This window comes from Equus asinus, chromosome 1 (genome assembly GCF_041296235.1).
Source record: "Equus asinus isolate D_3611 breed Donkey chromosome 1, EquAss-T2T_v2, whole genome shotgun sequence".
NCBI lineage: Eukaryota > Metazoa > Chordata > Mammalia > Perissodactyla > Equidae > Equus > Equus asinus.
Genome location: NC_091790.1, coordinates 145,256,867 through 145,277,016, shown reverse-complemented (window position 1 = coordinate 145,277,016; position 20,150 = coordinate 145,256,867). Strand labels below are relative to the sequence as shown.

General features: G+C 40.1%; 1 protein-coding gene across 4 annotated transcripts; it reads right to left on the bottom strand.

Annotated features, from left to right (window-relative positions):
* Positions 1–205: 205 nt before the first annotated feature.
* Positions 206–2,487, bottom strand: ARL4A (ARF like GTPase 4A). Of its 4 annotated transcripts, none has more exons than XM_014863072.3 (2): positions 2,346–2,487; positions 206–1,210 (listed from the first exon to the last, which is right to left on the bottom strand). In XM_014863072.3, the coding sequence occupies exon 2, from the start codon at positions 1,122–1,124 to the stop codon at positions 522–524; it is 603 nt and encodes a 200-aa protein (XP_014718558.1). In that variant the 5' UTR covers positions 1,125–1,210; positions 2,346–2,487; the 3' UTR covers positions 206–521. The 4 variants fall into 4 exon arrangements, with proteins under 4 accessions (XP_014718558.1, XP_014718557.1, XP_014718554.1 ...); XM_014863071.3 differs by having other exon boundaries at positions 206–1,213; positions 2,346–2,484; XM_014863068.3 differs by lacking the exon at positions 2,346–2,487 and adding an exon at positions 1,677–1,817 and having other exon boundaries at positions 206–1,213.
* Positions 2,488–20,150: the final 17,663 nt, after the last annotated feature.

Sequence of the window (20,150 nt, the reverse complement as noted above, 5' to 3'; positions counted from 1 at the left end):
ACTTAAAAGACCAAACACGTTCCTTGTCCCTTACTGGTTGGACCAATGTGATCAATACAACTGTGTGTGTATATATATATATATATATATATAATCTACCTTAACATTTCCATTTATTAGCATTTTATCTTAACATACAAAGTTTTGTACGCAATCTCCTTGCAAAGGCTTCCCCCCAAAAGATATAAGCACAAAACACTAGGCAGACACTCTTCAAAGTTTTATTTCACTAACTTCAGGTCAAATTTCCACAACAGTTTTCTGGCCAACACTATCCCTGCTTGGCTTCCCAAAATGGTAGTACCAAGATTTGTGGGGTAGGGAGAAGAGACCATTTTAAGAAGGAATGCATTTACTCATCTTCCACAAGGCAACAGAGTTGGGCATCTGATTGTTCAACAAAACACAGCTTAAACAGCATCCAGGAGGGCAGGCAGGCAAACCAGACTGTAGACACGCTTCCATTTGTCAAAATCAGACCAGAGAAAAGCTACTCCACACAGATATAAAGGCATCGCCATTCATCTCTTCTTTTTCTGTTGCCGCAACATTTTTCTTCTTTTAATGATCATATCATGTAGTTTCTCAAGTCCTTCCTTCAGTCCATCTCCTATGATTGCACAGGTGGGCTGCAAGTGCCAGGGAGTCAATGAGCTCAGTTCACTCATTGCTAACAATTTCTCAATTTCTGAGAGAGACAATGAGTTCCTCAGGTCTTGTTTGTTAGCAACTATAAGTACAGGGACTCCTTGATTTTCTGATATCCTAGTTATTTTGTGAAGTTCAGTTTTGGCTTCTTCCATCCTTTCAACATCAACAGAGTCCACAACAAACACAATGCCATCTGTGCATCTGGTATATGACTTCCACAGTGGCCTCAATTTCTCCTGACCACCTACATCCCAGAAGTGGAAAGTGACTGTTTTAGAATTTCCCAAGGTTACCTTAATTTTTTCAGTGTTAAATCCCTTGGTAGGTACAGTATTTACAAATTCATTGAACCGCAGCCTGTATAATACAGTTGTCTTTCCAGCACAGTCCAAACCCAGAATAACAATGTGGAAGGACTGAAACGAAGGCAGGCTGGACAGGATAGAAGTCTGGTCTGACAGCCCATTCCCCATTGCCAGCTGCAAATAAATGTTCCAAATTGAAATGCTTTCTTCTTATTGCTTTAGAACTTCTCTTCCTAGGGGATCCAGCTACAAGACTGCTGAGAAGGAAAATGAATAAGTTATTCCTGTGAAATAATGTACTACAACGGTTTTTCTCTCTTTCTGCTAAAATAAGCAACACAAGGAACTTGATAAATAAAACTTGCTTTAGTAAACAAACCAAACGCGATATGAAACGTACACAATCCGAGGCAAAACAACAGAATACTCATTGTGATTGAAATTCTTTAACATTCACTGAAATTGCAGTGATACGTACTTTTCTCTACTCCCCTGGGTCCCCAAACCTCGAAGACTTCATTCCGGACACAACCGAGTCACCAGTATCTGGTCCAACTCGCAGTAACCACACACGTATCTTTTCTGGCAGAAAACTCGTAACACATAATCCTATCTTGGGGATCTAATACCACATGCTTAACAGCAGACTACTACTCAAGGTCACTATTATCCTCCCTGCTCCACCCCTTCCCCCGCAAAAAAACCCGACAATGCTCTCACCTCCCGAATTGGAGTCTGGGTCCAAAGGAGAAAGCATTGGGAGGCGGTTCTACGCGACGGGGAAGCGCCCCACGGCCGCCCAGCTTAGCTCTCCACGCAGCTCTGGCAGCTGGGGCACTAGATAGCGCGGCTTCAGACTCTGGCCACGCCCACCCCTCACGGCCCACCCCTGAGGCCAAATCCCATTGGTCACCCGCATCAGCGCGTCCCTGCTGCCCCGCCCCTGCGCCCTAATTGGCGAGAGTAACCGCCGCTCCCAGCGAGGCCGAGCTGGGCTCTCCCTTGGTCCACAGGCACCACCTGTTGCCCTCAAGTTGGAAAACCAGGCTCCGGCGGAGGGAGCCGAGCGGCCCCTGCAGGGCCGGGGAGTCTCGGCCGGCCGGTCGGTCAGGTGGCTGCCGGCCCGCTCTCTCCGCCCGCGCCGGCGCACCTGCAGCGCAGCCCGCGGACGCCGGCCGGCGGCTCCCACATCCGGGGCCCGCGGTCACTGCCGGCGCCTTAACCCTTGGTCCGCCGGCCTCCGTGCGTGGACGATGCGACCTGCGGCCCCCGCCAAGGCAGGCGCGCCGTCTCCGCTGCACTATGCCTCCGCCTCGCCCCTCCGCAGCCGGCCGGCCGGTCTCCCCGGCAGGGCGTGGCCATGCCAGCTGCCCGCCCGCTGCGGCTCACCTGACTAGCCGTCCTTCCCTCGTTCTGACCCCGCGTCGCTCACGGCCCTCGCGAGCGCGCTACTCCCTGCCGGAGGGCACAGCGAGGCGTGGGCGCCGGCAGGAGCCGAGACGCAGCTTCCAGGGGCGCCGGGTGGGCGCCGCGCGCCAGTCTGCCCTAACGGTGCGCGGCCGACCGCTCCCCTGCCTGCCGCGGCCCCGCCCCTCCCTTCGCTCCCGCGGGCGCTGGCCAGTGGGGGGCGTGCGGGAGCCGCGTCGCCTAGCAACGGCAAAACAAGGTCACGTTCGAGCCGGCCCGGCGCTGGCTGGCGGTTGGCGAGCTCAGGCGGGGCTTCCGGCCTCGGCCCCGGGAGCCGTTGCCGTCTCGGGCGTTTTCTGCAGCCGGCGGCTGGCCTCGGGCAGGTCCCACCCTGCACCGTCTATCCTCACGCCACTCAGGGCGTCCTCTGGGCGGTGGCGGGTGACGTAGGGTCAGGGATTTCAGAGGACATCCGACGGGCGGGCCCCTTATATAACGGGATGACGTGGTTGCGCCTCAGTGGTTGCCTTCAGTTGCCTGGGCCGGACTGGTATCTCAGTGCATCTTCGTTTTGCAAAGCAAAGAAGTGCTCCCTCTCCCACGTGAGCTTAGCAACATCCCCGTGAGGCGGCGACAAATAGAAATAACTTGGTTTTACAGATGAGGAAATACACTGGAAGATTAAATGGCTGTTTCTAATGACCCAAGGAAAATTAGTGGTGGTCTAGAACTTAAAGTCTACTAGTCATTAAATGCATGATAACTTTCTATTGGATAATTCTGACTCTCAATGCAGCAAATATTTACTGAACACCTCATGGACAGTAGGCACAATGCTTTGTTCTTGGAGATAGAATGGTGAGCAAATCAGCCACTGGCCCTGCTCTCGTGGTAAATCGGTCTCATGGGAGGAAAAGAGAGTAACCAAATTGCCACGTGAATAAATTTAATTACAAAATGCGATCAGTGATCATTTCAGGGTACTTATGACCACATAGAAGGAGGAGTACTGACTTAAAGTTCTGGAAAAGTGTCAATGAAGAAACATCTTTATGATGTAGGCTATAAGAGATTGGATCTTGGAAAAATATGGTGCACTTTTAAAAAAAATTGCTCTTTTTAAATATGGATTGAAATTTCCTCGGTTTTCTCAACACCATTATTGCTAGTGACATTTGTCTCCTTTATGACTAGCATGGGAACGGTACTTGTCAGACTAGATTTTTAAAAGTAACTGACATAAAACCTAAGGACTACGCACAAAGCATACTTTCAAGATGGCAACACTAATTTTGGAAATAAAGCTGGAAGTCTCAAATGGCATATTCTATCAAGTTATTTACTGAACCTATTATAGGTTAAGGCTTGCCTTATTAGTTATAATTGTGAAATCTCATTAACCATTTAAATAATCAACAAGTGATAAAGGGCTCAGTGCAATGACTAGTCTTCTTTTCTTAGAAATTTAACAGGAATTCTTTATTACACTGGAAAGACTTGCAAATTCTCATTAAATCAAGAATTAAGAGCAAGATTCCATGACAGCCTTCTGTTTACAACAGCTTTGAAATCAAGTGGGCCCTTCTCACATTAGTGGCAAGGGAGTGTTCCTGCCTAGATTTCCCTGGAGTAAAAAGGATGAAATAGAAAAATACTGAGAGCTTCCAGCTTTGCAGAATCACCTTCACTGAATTGCACTTTAGTATTACATATTAGGGTTATAACTAGAACAGGGGTTGACAAACTACAGCCTGTGGGCCAAATTCAAGAGCTTAAGAATGGTTTTAACATGTTTAAAGGGCTGCAACAGAAAAGATAAGATAAGAATATGCAATGTAAACCATCTGTGGCCAACAAAACCTAAAATATTTGCTCTCTGGCACTTTATAGGAAAATAATACTCCTAGTCTACCAGCAATAACAATGGTATGAAATTACAACAAATGGTATAAAAAGTGATGCAATTCATGGAATACTCTGTCTACTTGGTTGCACCATATTCCTATAGAAGGAATTCTGGTATTTTATTTTAGATATGCGAGAAAAATGTTCCCTCAGGCTGTAGTTCATAAACAGTGTTCTGAGCTGCTCTGGGGTGCCTCAGGGAGCTCCTGGGGGTTCTGTGAGGTATTTTAACTTTTTGGGGAGACACAGTGCCATCTGTTGGACCCTATTTAAAACTACAACTGTTAAGTTGTCTGAGTCTATACTTCATTGAACTTCAGGGTGTTTCTTTGGCCTGAGGCACCATGAAAAAATTACTAAGTCACTAGGGGCTCTGTGACCCACATAACCGAGAAGGGGTTAATATCTAAAACATACAACGAACTCATACAGCTCAGTAGCAAAAACACAAAAAGATCTGATTTAAAAATGGGCAAAGGACCTGAACAGATATTTTTCCAAAGAAGACATACAAATGGCCAACAGGTACATGAAAAGGTACTCGGCATCACTAATCATCAGGGAAATGCAAACCAAAACCACAGTGAGATATCACCTCACACCTGTTCGAATGTCTATTGTTGAAAAGACAAGAGATAACAAGTGTTGGCAAAGTTGTGGAGAAAAGGGAACGCTTGTGCACTGTTTTGGGGAATAGAAATTAGTACAGCCATTGTGGAAAACAGTATGAAGGTTTCTCAACATATTAAAAGTACAACTACCGTATGATCCAGCAATCCTACTTCTGGGTATTTATCTAGAGGAAATGAGATCACTATCTTTTTTTTTTTCTTTTTGTTGAGGAAGATTGGACCAGAGCTAACATATGTTGCCAATCTTCCTCTTTTTTTTTCCTCCCCAAAGCCCCAGTACAGAGTTGTATATCCTAGTTGTAAGTCCTTCTAGTTCTTCTATGTGGGACACTTCCACAGCATGCCTTGTTGAGCGGCACATAGGTCTGCATCCAGGATCCAAACTAGTGAACCCTGGGCCTCCAAAGCAGAGCATGCAAATTTTAACACTTGGCCACGGGGCCGAACCCCTGAAATCACTATCTTAAAGAGATATCACACCCCCTTTTACTGTAGCATTATTCACAGTAGCCAAGATGTGGAAACAACCTATGTGTCTGTCAACTGATGAACAGATAAATAAAACGTGGAGTACATATGTAATATATATATTACATATATACACAATGGAATATTATTCAGCCTTAAAAAAGAAGTTAATTCTGCCATTTGCAGCAACATGGATGAATCCAGAGGGCATTTTGCTAAGTGAGATAAGTGCGAGAAAGATACACGCTATATGATCTCACTTATCTGTGAATCTTAAAAAGTTGAACTCAGAAACAGGAGGTAGATTGGTGGTTGCCAAGGCTGGGGGAAGGGGAGGATGGAGAGACGCTAGTCAAAGGAAACAAACTTCTAGTTGTAACAGGAATGAGATCCAAGGATCTAATGTACAGCATGGTGACTACAGTTAACAATACTGTATTATATACTTGAAAGTTGCTAAGAGAATAGATCTTAAATGTTCTCACCACACACACACACACACACACATACACACGGTAACTCACGGTATGTGAGATGATGGATGTTTTAACTAACTTTCTTGTAGTAATCATTTCACGACATAGACACATATCAAATCATAACATTGTGCACCTTAAACTTACACAATGTTCTATGTCTATTGTATCTCAATAAAGCTGGGAAAAAAAGATGTGTTAGAACAAGGATATTTTCCTGAGCTCTAAATGGCAAAAGAAAAATGGACGCATTTTATGTCCCTGAAGTTTATCAATATCATTCATACTCATGGTAATTTATTAATGCATCATAACCTTATTGTCTGAAAGCTTTTTTGAGCTAGACTCCATTTCCAATTGCATCTTCAACTCCTCTGCCAGATACCCAACATGTTCAAAACTTAATTATCATCTCATTATCACTCTTGCTGTCACATGGCCCTCCTCTTTTAGTCCCTGTTTTGGTTGATGGTAATTCATCTAATATCCCTGGGTAGAAATCTCAGAGTCATTTAAAAAATTCTCCTGTGCCCTCCTTTTGATTTAGCCCCAATGTCTCTTTAATCCATTTCTTTCTTTGCATTCCGTTTCCACTACTTACATTTCGTTCTCACAATGTCTCTCCCAAACTCATTGTTTCACCTCCTGACTGAGTTTTCAGTTAATAGGCAATGGCACTGGGATCTGTCCCCTATGTCTGGCGTCAGAGGCTGTTCTTTTATTCTTTACACTCTAGGGAGTCCATATTTAGGTTAATTCACTTTGATCCACCATAGCATAAAGCTAGGGTACAGTTTTTGACAAGACTTTAAAAAGAGGATGTCAGAAGGGAAGTACAACGCAAAATTCACTTAGAATGATTCCTAGATAAGAATTCACTGGACCCAGAGGTCCAAAACCCGGCTCATGAGCTTCTTTTATGGGCAGCTTCAAGATCTAGCTCCACCCAATTTCAAGTCACAGGATATTTTGCCCCTGCTGTGGGAGAGACTTCATGGGCCTCTGGATACCTCATCCAGGCCCAACTGCCAAGAGGCCCAGTGGTAGAAAGGTGTCGTGTCACACCACATACATGGCCTACTTTCTATGTTCCTATTCCCTGGCGTTGGCCCTGCCTCTTCTGGGATGATTGACAGTGAGAATGTCCAGTCCACCAGGGCCCCAATAAAGCTATCATATCAGAAGAGGTGAGTCCTCCTTCTTCCAAGTTTTAGCTAACACTCTGTGTTATATTTGATTGCAACAGTCCAGTTCTGTCCAGTCCCTTTTACATTTCCATCTTCTATCATGAACATTTTAATCCTCTCTGTCACAGATTTCATGTCCTCTTCTTGGAGTGCTCCAAGGCTTAGTCCTTAGGTCTTTCTCCTTAGGTAATCTCATCTAGTGTCAGAGCTTGAATTACTCTCTGTTCTCCCAAATTTGTCTCCAACCTGGACCTCTTCCCTGACCTCCACAACTGAGATGAATATAAGCATCTCAAACAAGCCCTAACCCTACTTCTCATACTCAGCATTTCTCATTCTATTCATTGGTAACCAATTTACCTACTTGTTTAGATCAAGAACCTAGGAGTCATCTTCAGACATCACATCCAATCCATCAGCAAGTCCTGTGAACACATACATCCAAACCTGACCACTTCTTACCACTCCACTCCTGTCATTCTAGTTCACATCCATCTTGTCCCTGGTCGTCTCAAGTAGTCTCTCTGCATCTGCGGAAAGCTCTTCTCTCAGGCTCAAATGTCACCTTCTGAGAAAGACCTTTCCTGAACACCTTATCTAAAGTATCTTCCCTGCCCTCCCCTCCCTGCCACCACTCTTTATCCCTTACTCTGTTTGATTTCTTCTTCCTGGCACTTGTCACCACCTGGCATAATTTTTATTTGTCTATTGTGTGCCCTCACTAACTGCCCCTTCTTTTCCATTATAAGTTCTAGAAGAAAGGATAATGTCAATCTTACATGCCACTCTGTCCCAGTGTCTACTGCAGTGTCTGGCACATAATGGGATCTCGGTGAATTCATTGAGTGAATGTTTAATATCCTAAGAATACCTGCTCAGACAGGAACCCACAGATCTCCACAAAAACAGGGGATAAGTTTAAAGGCACAGCTCCATACGGAGAAAAAAAAGAAAACAAAACAAATGACTTGTACTCATTTATTCTTAAATAGGCAACAGATCCTGTAGAAACAGCTTTGAATGCACCATAATTACAAAATAGAGTGCTTAGCTTCTCAGTGTAAAGTATCTGCATTAATAGTTATTTCAGTATTCCTGAGACTAATCGTCAGGTACCTACTATGTTTTTATAACTAATGGACCCATTCAAGAGGTTTTCTCAATCCCAAAGGAGGGATTGAGCAGGAGGACCCAAAGGGGTGTTCACATCTTTACAATTTTTGAGGCAGAAATTAATTACAATTTTGAGAACAGTAATTTTCCTCTATGTTTAAACTATCCATTTTCAAGTATTTTAGCTGAAGTTTCAGACAGATTTTTCTGTTTTAAGCTTTTCCAGTTTTTGCTTTCTTTTCACCCAATATTTGCTACTTTGTTTTATTAGTGGTGGTCATCCTGTGGTGGGGGTAGGGGCACTTATCAGAGTACATGATTAACATGATCACACTGTTCTCCTTGGATAAGAAGTGAAAAACATTATCACCACAAGTCAAGAACAGACAGGAGTTGCTCTTTTCAATTCCGCAAAATGTATCCTATACTTCTAATGTCAAGGGTTCAGCATGCTCGTATAAAATATGTAGCAATCACTCTTACAATGACTGTTTAGAACAACCATGTATAATCCCAAGTGCTCCCTCTTTTGTCAAACACAGAATAATGGGATTAGATACCTAATTTCAAATTCTCTCATATAAACCAAACATCTGAATAGTCAGTGAAAGAAATTTAGTTATTACTCAAAATAGAATTGATATCATAGCACTTTCGGATGTTTTAAATAAGACAAAACAACATTTTAATATCTAATGATATGGTACATAATAGAAATATTGCCTCAAATAGTCTCCCATTATTAAAGAATTCCTAACAACTTAAAGTATCTTTAAATGAGCTTTGTGAATGCTTATAAAACAGATAAACAATAGATTAGTTCTCTTTGCAAGGAGCTACTCACGAAATAATTTTATTAGAACAGTTCAAAAGGACTATGACCTAATATCCTAGGGAAAATAATGAGAAGAGAAAGTTCTGTTACATTTCTCTTTAGCACCTTTTATTTATCTATTAATTCACCTACTTAAAAACAAATTCCACAAACATTTTATGGAGCAGTCGGCTAGTACAGATCTTTAGAAACCTACAACTTGATCTTTCCCCAAATGAGTGCATGCGTGTGTGTTTCTCTGTGTGTTTGTGAGTGTGTGTGTGTAATGGTGTTGCAGGAGTCGGCCAGGTGAGGCAGGTGCTAATTTGGAAGAAAGACAAAGGTTAAGTCAAGTAATTCAATATGAGTTACTAATCCTGAGGAAGGAATAACTAACTTATGTTGGTAAACAGACTAATAAACTACTTTTTTATGTCTTACGTTTAGAATTTAAAGGCAGCTTGAACTTTGGTTCATTTTAGAATTATGTCAGGCGGAATCTTTGCTTCCATTCTATGAGTTCTCAAGTACTGATGAAAAACAACATGCTTTACTGGAAAATTTGTTCTCGACAGATGTTAAGAAAAGATTATTGAATTAAAAACAAGATGACAGTTAAGGTATGTCACGCATGTTTGAATATCAATATATCTCTCATTCTATAAATAATATATTTTAGTTGCCTATGAAGAATATTACGAAACTTAAAATGAACTTTCTGTTTTGATGTAAAAGCTATAATTAAAGTCTAACCCAATAAACCATTAATATAAAGAACCTTCTATATTTTATTTTAAATTTCTATCCTTATTTTATGTTTCAGTTTACATTGAGGAAATCTTTGATCCTATCTGAGATGTATATTGAATGCTTCAATGCTTCCATATGTATGACATTAGTCATTTCAATTTAATGTTCAAGTTGCTGGGCGTAGAAAAAATGTTTATGGTTAAAAATATAAGTCATGGTTGATAAAATGACATGTACAAAATATCATGGTTAATCCTTGAGATGATATTTTGATAGTAAATGGGTATAAAATGATTCATAACTAAACCTGTCTTCAACAAACTCATTCTAGTAAAGTTGAGATAATAATCCAATGGGGAAAGAGGCAAGGGCTCGGCAGAGGCACACATAACTCTGGGGCAGTGTCTGAAGACATGCACTCACTTCCACTCAGGAGGAGTGGACCAGCGTCATGGAAAAGGTGATGTTGAAGCTGGGTCCTAAAAAAAATGCTTTGAGCCTGTGTGTGCTGGGGGAAGGCAGGGCAAAGGACTGGGAGACAACTGCATTCCAGGTAGAAGGAAACAGGATAAGCGAAGGCACAGAAGGAGAGAGTCAGCAGGTGTTCCAACGAAATAGCAAGTCACTTAGCAGTTAACAAGAATATAGGATTGTGTGACATGAGGCAAATTCAGAAAGAAAGAAAAAAAAAGGCCCCTGATAGTGGAGTGTCTGTGAGCCGCAGAGTCTAGCTCAATGCTTGTACAGAGTTTATCATAGCAAGGTGACTTATTAGACCAGAATCACCTGGTGAGATTGTTTGTTTAATTAAATTTCTGTTAGGGTTGAAAATTTTAGATTACAGCTGGATATATCATGATTGATTAAGTAGGCAACACATTTTGATTTACTCACACTGCTACAAACTGCTGTCGATTACAATACTATCAAGAGCAGAACGTAGCAGGAAAATAATGATTGGAAACCAGCAGTAGGCATTAAAATCAAAACTGTCTTCTTGAGCAGCAATTGCTGTGTGTGGCTTTGTACCTCTTATGTCAATAATTTTTAAAAGTGGTAAGTTGCACATAAGAATTCCAGTGCTAATGAGGGACCTGGCAGAAAGGAGGGACAACAAGAGGCACATCTATATAAAAGCAAATCTAGATTTGCTTGATTTTGTATCTATTTTATGGCCAGACTCATATTGCCATTTAAAAAAAAGATGCAGGAGAAATTACTTTTCTATATGACTAAAACTTAGCTTCCAACTTTCCTTTTTATTTTTCATTGAAATATTTGTTTTAATAGGACACGTCATGATAACGCTTGGTCTGTTAGGAATACAAATCTAATGTATGGTCAAAAGATTTTATAGTTTTCCCACCCAGATCTATTGAATCACACTCCCTCGGGGTAAGGTCTTTAAAAACTTCTGGAATAAGAAGTAACTGGAAATCATTGACTAGAGTTGAGGACAGAAGTCAGTGCAGGATAAATTTCCAGAATTTCTGGAGTAGATGCAAGATAGGTGTGATTAGTACTAGAGAAGAGGGGAGGACAGAAACTTGGAGGAAAGCCTGTGTTTTCACATGTATAGCAACTTTTAAAATTGCATTACTTTATGTTATTGTTCAACTGTCAGGAGGTCAGAAGGGATGGTGCCAGAAGAGATGGGAGTCAGAAGAAAAGATGTGTTTGCTCTGGCAGAGGAGACTGCTTCTCTATTATGCGTACAATCCAGACCAGTGTGTATCAATATTGTGATCTTTGTGTACCGAACTAAAAGAGGGCTGGGCCGAGGCTGAGGAAGGAGTTGCTACAGTTCAACTACATTGAATCAGTACTGCTAAGATACATGGGTCTTCCTTTCTCTAGAAGGAAATGTAGGTCATCTCCCTCACAGAAGGCTGTACTGTCAAAGCTTACGGGGAAGATCGGAGATAGGAGTGGGAAGGGTGCCCTCTGTAGATGGCACAGATCAAAGGAAGAATCAAATAGAACCTTAGTTCTGGTAAATTCTTTAACTCGTCCCACACTGGTACTTGCCCTGATATCAGTCTCCCTACATTAAACCCAGCGTATTTGGGGTTAAAACAAAAACGCTCATTCCCTGCTTACTCCCTGGCTTCCTGGCTCCAAAATCCATTATCCTCCATGGAGACAGACACAGCCAAGAATAACCACCTGGATTCGTTATCTCCTCCTCCTCCTCCTCGCAGCAAAGGAGCCACAGGCTGGTGGGAAAGCTGCTGACCAGCAAAGTCACAGGCTCCCTCTTCTCTGCAAGTAGTCTCAAGGCCACACACAGGCTGGTGAAAAGTTCCTACGAGCAAGGCCATATGCTCACCTCCCCCCACACACACACACCTAAAACCTCAAACTAAAACCCTTCCTTTTAGCTTTTCCGGGAGGTTGGGATTTCAATGTTAGCTGCCCTTTCTCCTTGCTCAGTGCTGTGCAATAATAAAATTCCTACTTTCTTCCACTACACCCTGTGTCAGAGATTGGCTTGCTGCACAATGGGTGAGCAAACTCACTTCAGGTTCGATATGAACACCTGGAAACTGACAGACATTTAGAAAATATTCATAGAACGAATAAATGAGCAAATTAAGTGTGCCTTAAAATTTCTGTGCCTCATTTCCTCCTTGGGGTTTTTCTGGGGGCATTGAATAAGATTACTCTATGCATAACACCAATAATTGTTCAATAAAATAGTACTTTATTGATGTGATTACTTTTATTTTTTAGCTTCCTGAAGGTCACAAAATTTAGTAATTAAACAGCATTTTAGTCATAAGTAATTAGGATTTAAAAACTATTCTAAGCTACTGAAATTCTTTGTTGTGAAACAGAGAAACTGAGCAAAGATGTTTCATAATTTCTGAACTTCCATTGAAGAGAAAGATAAAATTGCTGTCTATTTTCAAGTAATTTAATAAGCAAACTGAACCCTAAAGTTGATAATTGAGAAGTCATTTGCATTTTTATAGGAATAAATATTTGTTTAATAAGTGAATGAAGAGCAGTTACAGTTTACAAAGTTGTTTAAAAAGGAGTTTTCCATATTTATCACTTATCCTCTAAGCTGCTTAATAAAGCAAGCAAGATCTGTGTGCGTTATATCCTGATTTTATAAATGAAGACGCCAAGGCTCCATGAGGTTAAGTGATATATTTGCTGCAGGTCTCTAGGCTAGTGTTTGGAACTGTAATGTGGCTGATTCTAGGTTAGAGCTCTGCCTGTGACCACAGGCTGACTTGCTTTAGGACGTGGAATGCGAGGGAGGGATGAAGCTTCTTTCAGAAAGTTTCCACTGTAACAGACTGGGGCAGCGAAAAAATATGGAAGATCAATTGTCCTTGTTTTGAAAGTACATTTCCTGTTTTGAGTACAGTAATCCCTCAGTATGCTTCACTTATCATGAGGATATGATATTTAAGGATTAATAACTATCAGTCTGGAATCTATTGAGACTTGGCAGCAAATTTATGATGTTCTCAATCCAAAAGGATTTTATGGTCTTAAGACATATCCAGATGTAGTTTCAAAATCAGGAAATGAAATCAAGTTTAACTCATACAGAAACAACTAGTGTTGGGGGACTGTCCTGCTATCTTCCGTTTAACGATAACTCTGCCTTTTAATAGAAAATTGAAGGTTTTCTTAATGACCTGTGTGTTACCTTACATTAAAGACCAATTGGTCTTTATATTTTCTTTAGAAGTAACTCTCTGTGATATAAATTGAAAGTATGCTGGATGGCTTATTAAACTTAGAGTTAATATGCTTCTTCAGGGATCTCAAAATTAAATCATCCCAAATACTCAGACTGAGAAACCACTTCTGTTATAAATCATAGCCTAAGACATCTAGATAGATATGTTGTACCGAGCCAGGTTCTCAAACATTTCTATAAATCTGAGATTAAACTTGTCTCCATGATACCTAAAGCATAATAAGGCAATATTGTGTTTCAGGAAAAATCTGAAATATTAAGAATCTGTGTATTGAATTACTACAAAGATAAGTTTAATTCAATTTGAAATCCTGCTTTATATACAATAGTTTGTGATATGGACCACAAATAGAATTCAATCCTACTGTTTTTTGTCTCACACCGGAAAAAATATTATTCATTCTAAAACAGAAGTATAGAGAAAGTATAAATGATCCACCAAAATAATATCTTGGGATGACTGCTGACCTCAGTGCATGTGTGTGTTAAAATCTGACCATAACAATAGCTGCTAAACTACTAGTATCAGAAGATCAATTTAGAAATGTAATGTTTGTATCTAAGAAAAATGTAGTATTTTGTACCTAAGAGTAAAATTATAATTATTTCTTAGTTCACATATATAAATGGTAAACATATCTGGAAAATATTAAGAATTTTGTATATTCTATTAGAAAAGGAAATTATAGGGGCTGGCCCAGTGCCATAGTGGTTAAGTTCGTGTGCTCTGCTTTGGTGGACCGGGTTTCACAGGTTCGAATTCTGGGCATGGACCTACACACCACTCATCAAGCCATGCTGTGGCAGAGTCCCACATACAAAGTAGAGGAAGATTGGCACAAATGTTAGCTCAGGGTCAATCTTCCTCACCATAAATAAATAAATAAATAAATAAATAAATAAATAAATAAAAGGAAATTATAAATGATGGACATGGTTAATATTTTCTACTTTCTGTTGGTAAATGGTTTTTCCATTTATTTAGTCAGAGGTTAGAGGAAGGCATTAGATTAGTTTGTAATTCAGAAATGAGGGATAGACTGTAATTGGATCTTCTGAAGTTCATATATAATTTGTAAACTCACAAAATATAATTATATGTAAATAAAGCAAAAAAATATTTTCCCTTCTTTGAAGAAATGGATATTAAAATCAGGCTTCGAAAATCAATTACCATTTAATATTTTGGGTCCAAAACTATAATTTCCAAACAATAAAAAATTCTATTTGTTTAAATTTTACTCAAATATTAAAGAGTATTATATTATTCAATGTTGAAATTCAAAGTTTTAATAAATTCCAAGAATATAAAAATATTTTGATATTAAAAAATCATATGCTACTGCTGATGGGAACACAAAATGGTACAGCTGCTTTGGAAAACTGTTTGGCAGTTCCCCAAAAGGCTAAACATAGAATTATCATATAAGCCAGCAATTCCACCCCTCAGTGTATACCCAAGAGAAATCAAAACATATGTCCACACAAAAAAATGTCCACAGCAGTGTTATTCATAATAGACAAAAAGTGGAAACAACCTAAGTGTCCATCAAATGATGAACTGATAAAACGTGGTGTATCCATACAAACTAATATTACTTGGTAATAAGAATAAGAGAAATGTGAATGCATGCTATAGCATGGATGAACCTGAAAACATTATGCTAAATGGATGAAAGAAGTGAGTCACAAATCACCGAATAGTGTATGTTTCCACGTAGATGAAATGTTCAGCACACGCAAATCTACAGCGACAGAAAGTGTATTGGTAATTGCCTAGGGGAGGAAGGGGGAGGATTGGGGAAAAATAAGAAGTAACTGCTAATGGGTGTGGGGTTTCTTTTCAGGGTGATAAAAGTGCCCTAACACTGATTTTGATGATGGTTGTACAACTGTGAATATACCGAACATCATTGAACTGGTAAACAAGGGAACAAAAAAGGGCACTAGCAATCTCTCAAAAATGAATCAGTTTGTGCAAGTAAATCATGTGTCTTTTAAAAAGATTTGCACACTTGTCCAGATACAAGGATGCTTAAATCTAGCATATTTATAGAGGTAAAAAAAATCATTTGCAATACTTCAGGTTTGCAGGATAGGCATGTAGGTTAAGGCATGTAGGCTATTACTCATGTAGTGTTCAGAAGAACTAACATTTTGACTGAATTCATTACAGTTCTTTTACTTCAAAGGGAAAATATCATCAGTCTTTAATAGATCTCCTGAGGGGGCTAGCCCAGTGGCATAGTGGTTAAGTTTGTGCAGTCTACTTTGGTGGTCTGAGGCCCGTCAGTTCAGATCCTGGATGCGGACCTAAACACCACTCATCAAGCCATGCTGTGGCATCATCCCACACAGAAGAACTAGAAGGACTTACCACTAAGATATACAACTATGTACTGAGGCTTTGGGGAGGAAAAAAAAAAGATTAGCAACAGATGTTAGCTCAGGGCCAATCTTCCTCACCAAAATAAAAGTGTACCTTAATAGATCTCCTGAGTTTTTCAAAGATCAAATCAAAATATCCAGTCATCTAAAGAACAACTGGCTGACAAGCGAATAACTAGATGCACTAGCTGCCTATCTTCAGTTACATATGCAAGACTTCACAAAACAACAGAACGCCTTTGAGGGGTTCAGTTTAGGATTGTGTCATTACGTGCTTTCATCTCACAGATAATCCATTCCAAATAAAGTATAAAAATTGCACTGCTACAACATCAAAGAAGAGGACTAAACAAAGATTAAGCAAAGGTATTTGGCAATCCATTGTGCCAGTGCATAGAGACACAAATCTCAGTTTTGGCAGCTGTGTTTGTACACATTCTAATCCAGGCTGAACATTTGGACTCCTTACCAAGTTGAACACTCATGCGACTGGTACAACTTTGACATAAACTCAGACAGTGTTATGTATATGAATTTCTTTTGCAGCATGCTATTTATGTCTTGGAAATTGAACATGCATTTGTGGAAAGACAGAACATATCAATACAGATGTATGATATTTATAGATTGCCTTCTTGCCAACTCTGTACTAGGCTCTGGGGAAATAAAATGCATGATAATACTTTTTTTTTAAAGATTTTATTTTTCCTTTTTCTCCCCAAAACCCCCTGGTACACAGTTGTGTACTTTTAGCTGTGGGTTCTTCTAGCTGTGGCATGTGGGATGCCACCTCAGCATGGCTTGATGAGTGATGTCATGTTTACACCCAGGATCTGAACTGGCAAAACCCTGGGCCGCTGAAGCAGAGCTTGTGAACTTAACCACTCAGCCATGGAGCAGGCCCCTTCATGGCAATACTTGTTTATAAAAAACATGAAAAAGAAATACAGTATGTTCTTTAACCATTGTTATAATAGATATCACCATATATTATTTTCCTTCATGATTTTAGCCCTAAATACACTGTAAATTGTTTAATCAAATACATAGAACACTAAAATTTAAATTTGCTTTGTTTTCCCCTGTTGCCTCATCTATGCACTTAACTTTCAGTGACTTAAAAGGAATCAGAATGCCAGACTTCTCTTTCTGCATCCTGAAGAGCTCTGACAACAAATCATTTCACACATGGAAGGAAGAAACTGTTGGTTCTTTCTCAGATTTTTGAGATATCTGAAATTATCCACTAACCCAACTCTGGGGACTTCTGAGATCATGGAACCTTCTGCATTATCTATTAATATTCTGGAACCACAGCCCTGACTGAGGTCAGAATTAGCGGTGACTACATCGGAAGATCATATTTTCTTTCCAGAAACCCTCAACTCCAACACTTTGCTCTGCATGTAGCAGTCAGGGTTCTTAGCTGCCAACAAATGAAATCAGTTCTAGTTAGTTAAGAAGAAAGGGAATCTATAAAAACGTTAGGTAGCTCTGAATCTGCAGGAAGGCAAGAGAGCTGGTTTAGTGGCTGCACAGTCAAGAACCATGCCAAACTTCTTTCAAGAGTTTCCTGTACCGGGGTCGGCTGATGACGTAATGGTTGAGTTTGTGTGCTCTGCTTCAGTGGCCCAGGGTTCACAGGTTCGGATCCCAGGTGCAGACCCGGCACCACTTGTCAAGCCATGCTATGGCAACATCCCACATAAAATAGAGGAAGATTGGCACAGATGTTAGTTCAGGGCCAATCTTACACACACACACACACAAAGAGTTTCCTGTACTAGCTCTGTTACCTGAGATCCCACTGTAACTGCTCTCACAGAAGTCAGCAAAGTGTGTTAGAGCTGAATCTAACAGATACTTCCTGGATTTTATTCTCCTTGATCACTCAGCAGCTTTGAGACTGTTGACACCTCCTCTCCCCAGATTTCTCTCTCTCTCTCTTTTTAAATAAAACAACAGCATAAGTATTTTATTTTTTCATTAAGCTTCTTAGTTTCTTAGTATCAAATGGAATGATGAGAATACAAGAACAAAAAAGACTATGAGTATGCAAATCTCTGACAAAGAGCAGAGACATCAAGGCAATTGTGTATTGTAGTCTTTCCCTCCTCTCCTCTCCTTCTTTGGCCTCTTCTCAGGCTCCTTGGAAGGCCTTATTTTCCCTACTGTCTGTCTCTTAGATGTTATTATTCCCCAGCCTCCGTCTTGACCTCAACTTTTCTTTCTCACTCTGCCTTGGGCTTCTGCATTTCCTCTCATGATTCCAGACATCATCTGGATAATGACGACTTCCAAATCTATGTCCTCTACCTAGACACATAGCCTAAACTCAGACCTCTGTTTCTAACACTTTAACCCACATAGCCTCAGGGACATCCCATAGGATCCCAAACACAGAATGCTCAACACTGAGCTTAGAGTTCCTCCCTCAAGGCTTGCTGTTCTCCTGTCCTGACTCTCTGTCCTGAATGACAACACCATCCTCCCTGCTGACTGAGTCAGAAAACTGCCACCACTCTTCACTCATTTATTTTTCTCACCCTTTATATCCAGCCACTTGCAAAGATCTTTCTACTGATTTACCACTTTAATATCTCTCCAAAATATTCGCTTCACTCCATCCCTGAAGCTACTCCTCTAGTTTATGGTGTTACTATTTCATGTCTGGATGGTTGCCCAGCTTCAGTGGTCTTATCTCCATTCTTGCCTCCTCCAGTCCATTCTCTACACTATAGCCAAGGTGAACTTTTTAATATGCAAATTTGGCTACTGGCTTCTTTATCTAAAATCTTTACTGGTATCTCACAGGCTCCAAGGATAAAGTCTAAACTCTTTAACATCTTTTAAACTCTTTCATTGACCTTGAACTTGTCTGCTTTGTCAGCCTTAATCTTCACACACAATGCACCAGTTATATGCACTGGATGAGATTACATCCAGCCACATGTAAATGGTGACCTGAACACCTGAATTTGGTGGTGTGTGTGTGTGTGTGTGTGTGTGTGTGACTAATAATTATTATTATTAGGTATCATATAAAGAAATCCAGCGGTAGACAGTTCAGGGCTAGAACAGTGGCTCCATGATATCATCAACCTCTCAAGCTCCTTATTATATCCTTCTACACTACCACTCACAGCTCATGGCTTTCCCTTTTATGGTCACTTCATGGTTACAAGATGGCTGCTCTACCTCTAGGAACACATTCACATTCCAGATAGAAGGTGAAGGAGGAGGGGACAAGGAAGAAGAGATAACACTTATACCAAGAAAACAATCAATAATGTGGGCTCCCCCCCCAACCCCATCAGGGTACTGACATTACTCTTCCCTGGGCCACTTGCTTATCCTTCTCAAGTATATCATCCTTAAAATATTGGTATATATAAAACAGATCAATGAGATTCAAAAGAGCTAGTTACTTTGAAGAAATGAAGGACTAGTACAAGGATCAAGATTAAAGAATATACAAAGCAATGGATCAAAGAAGAGATTCTAATATTTCTCTCTTTGACCTTGGCAATGAAAACTCTCTAATTAGAACAAAATAGTTTTATTTCCACTTTATGAAGTCTTACGCATGTTTTAAACTGACTTTCAAATGTTATTACATATCCTCTCACACTTTCCAATGTCTTAGCACTTAGCAGATACTAAATAAATCTTTGTTGGATTAAACATGTGCAGGGAAACTGGCTAGATATGTATGTCATTGTTCCTCATATTAGGAGAAAAATGGTGGAGACTGATAAAACTTGGCTCAGAAAATCTTTTCTATGGATTTTCATATTGTATTCTATAGAAGGCTAGAGACTCCATGCAGGTTTCTCAGGCCTAATTTTTTCTCAGTGCAGAATTCTGTAGTTCTTTGCTAAGCATTCTCTTATGACAGGTACTGATGGTTTAACACAGAAATCCTCACTCTTGGCTAAACATGGGCTTAAAGTCTAGATAAATTATTTATGAATTAATGCTTTCTGAAAATTAAAGAAAAATTGAAATATAAACTGAAAATTAAGATTCAAGAAGAATTTATATCTGTTAATTTCATTCTAAGTGAGACAGCCATCAGAGAATATGCTTTGGGAAAACAAGCCATATCTCTGAATAAAATGTACAATTTAAAGTTTCACTAATATGAATAATGTAAAGCACTGAGTGATGACATCACCTGTGGAGAAGCATTTATATTTTCAGTGAGCTATCAAAAGATTGTGAGAACATGATGAGAAAATTAAATAAAGAATGACTTCAAGAGAGTGACATCAGCATCATGGTGGAGTAAGCTGTTCTCTTAGCACCCCCCTGCAAGTTACAACCAAACAGA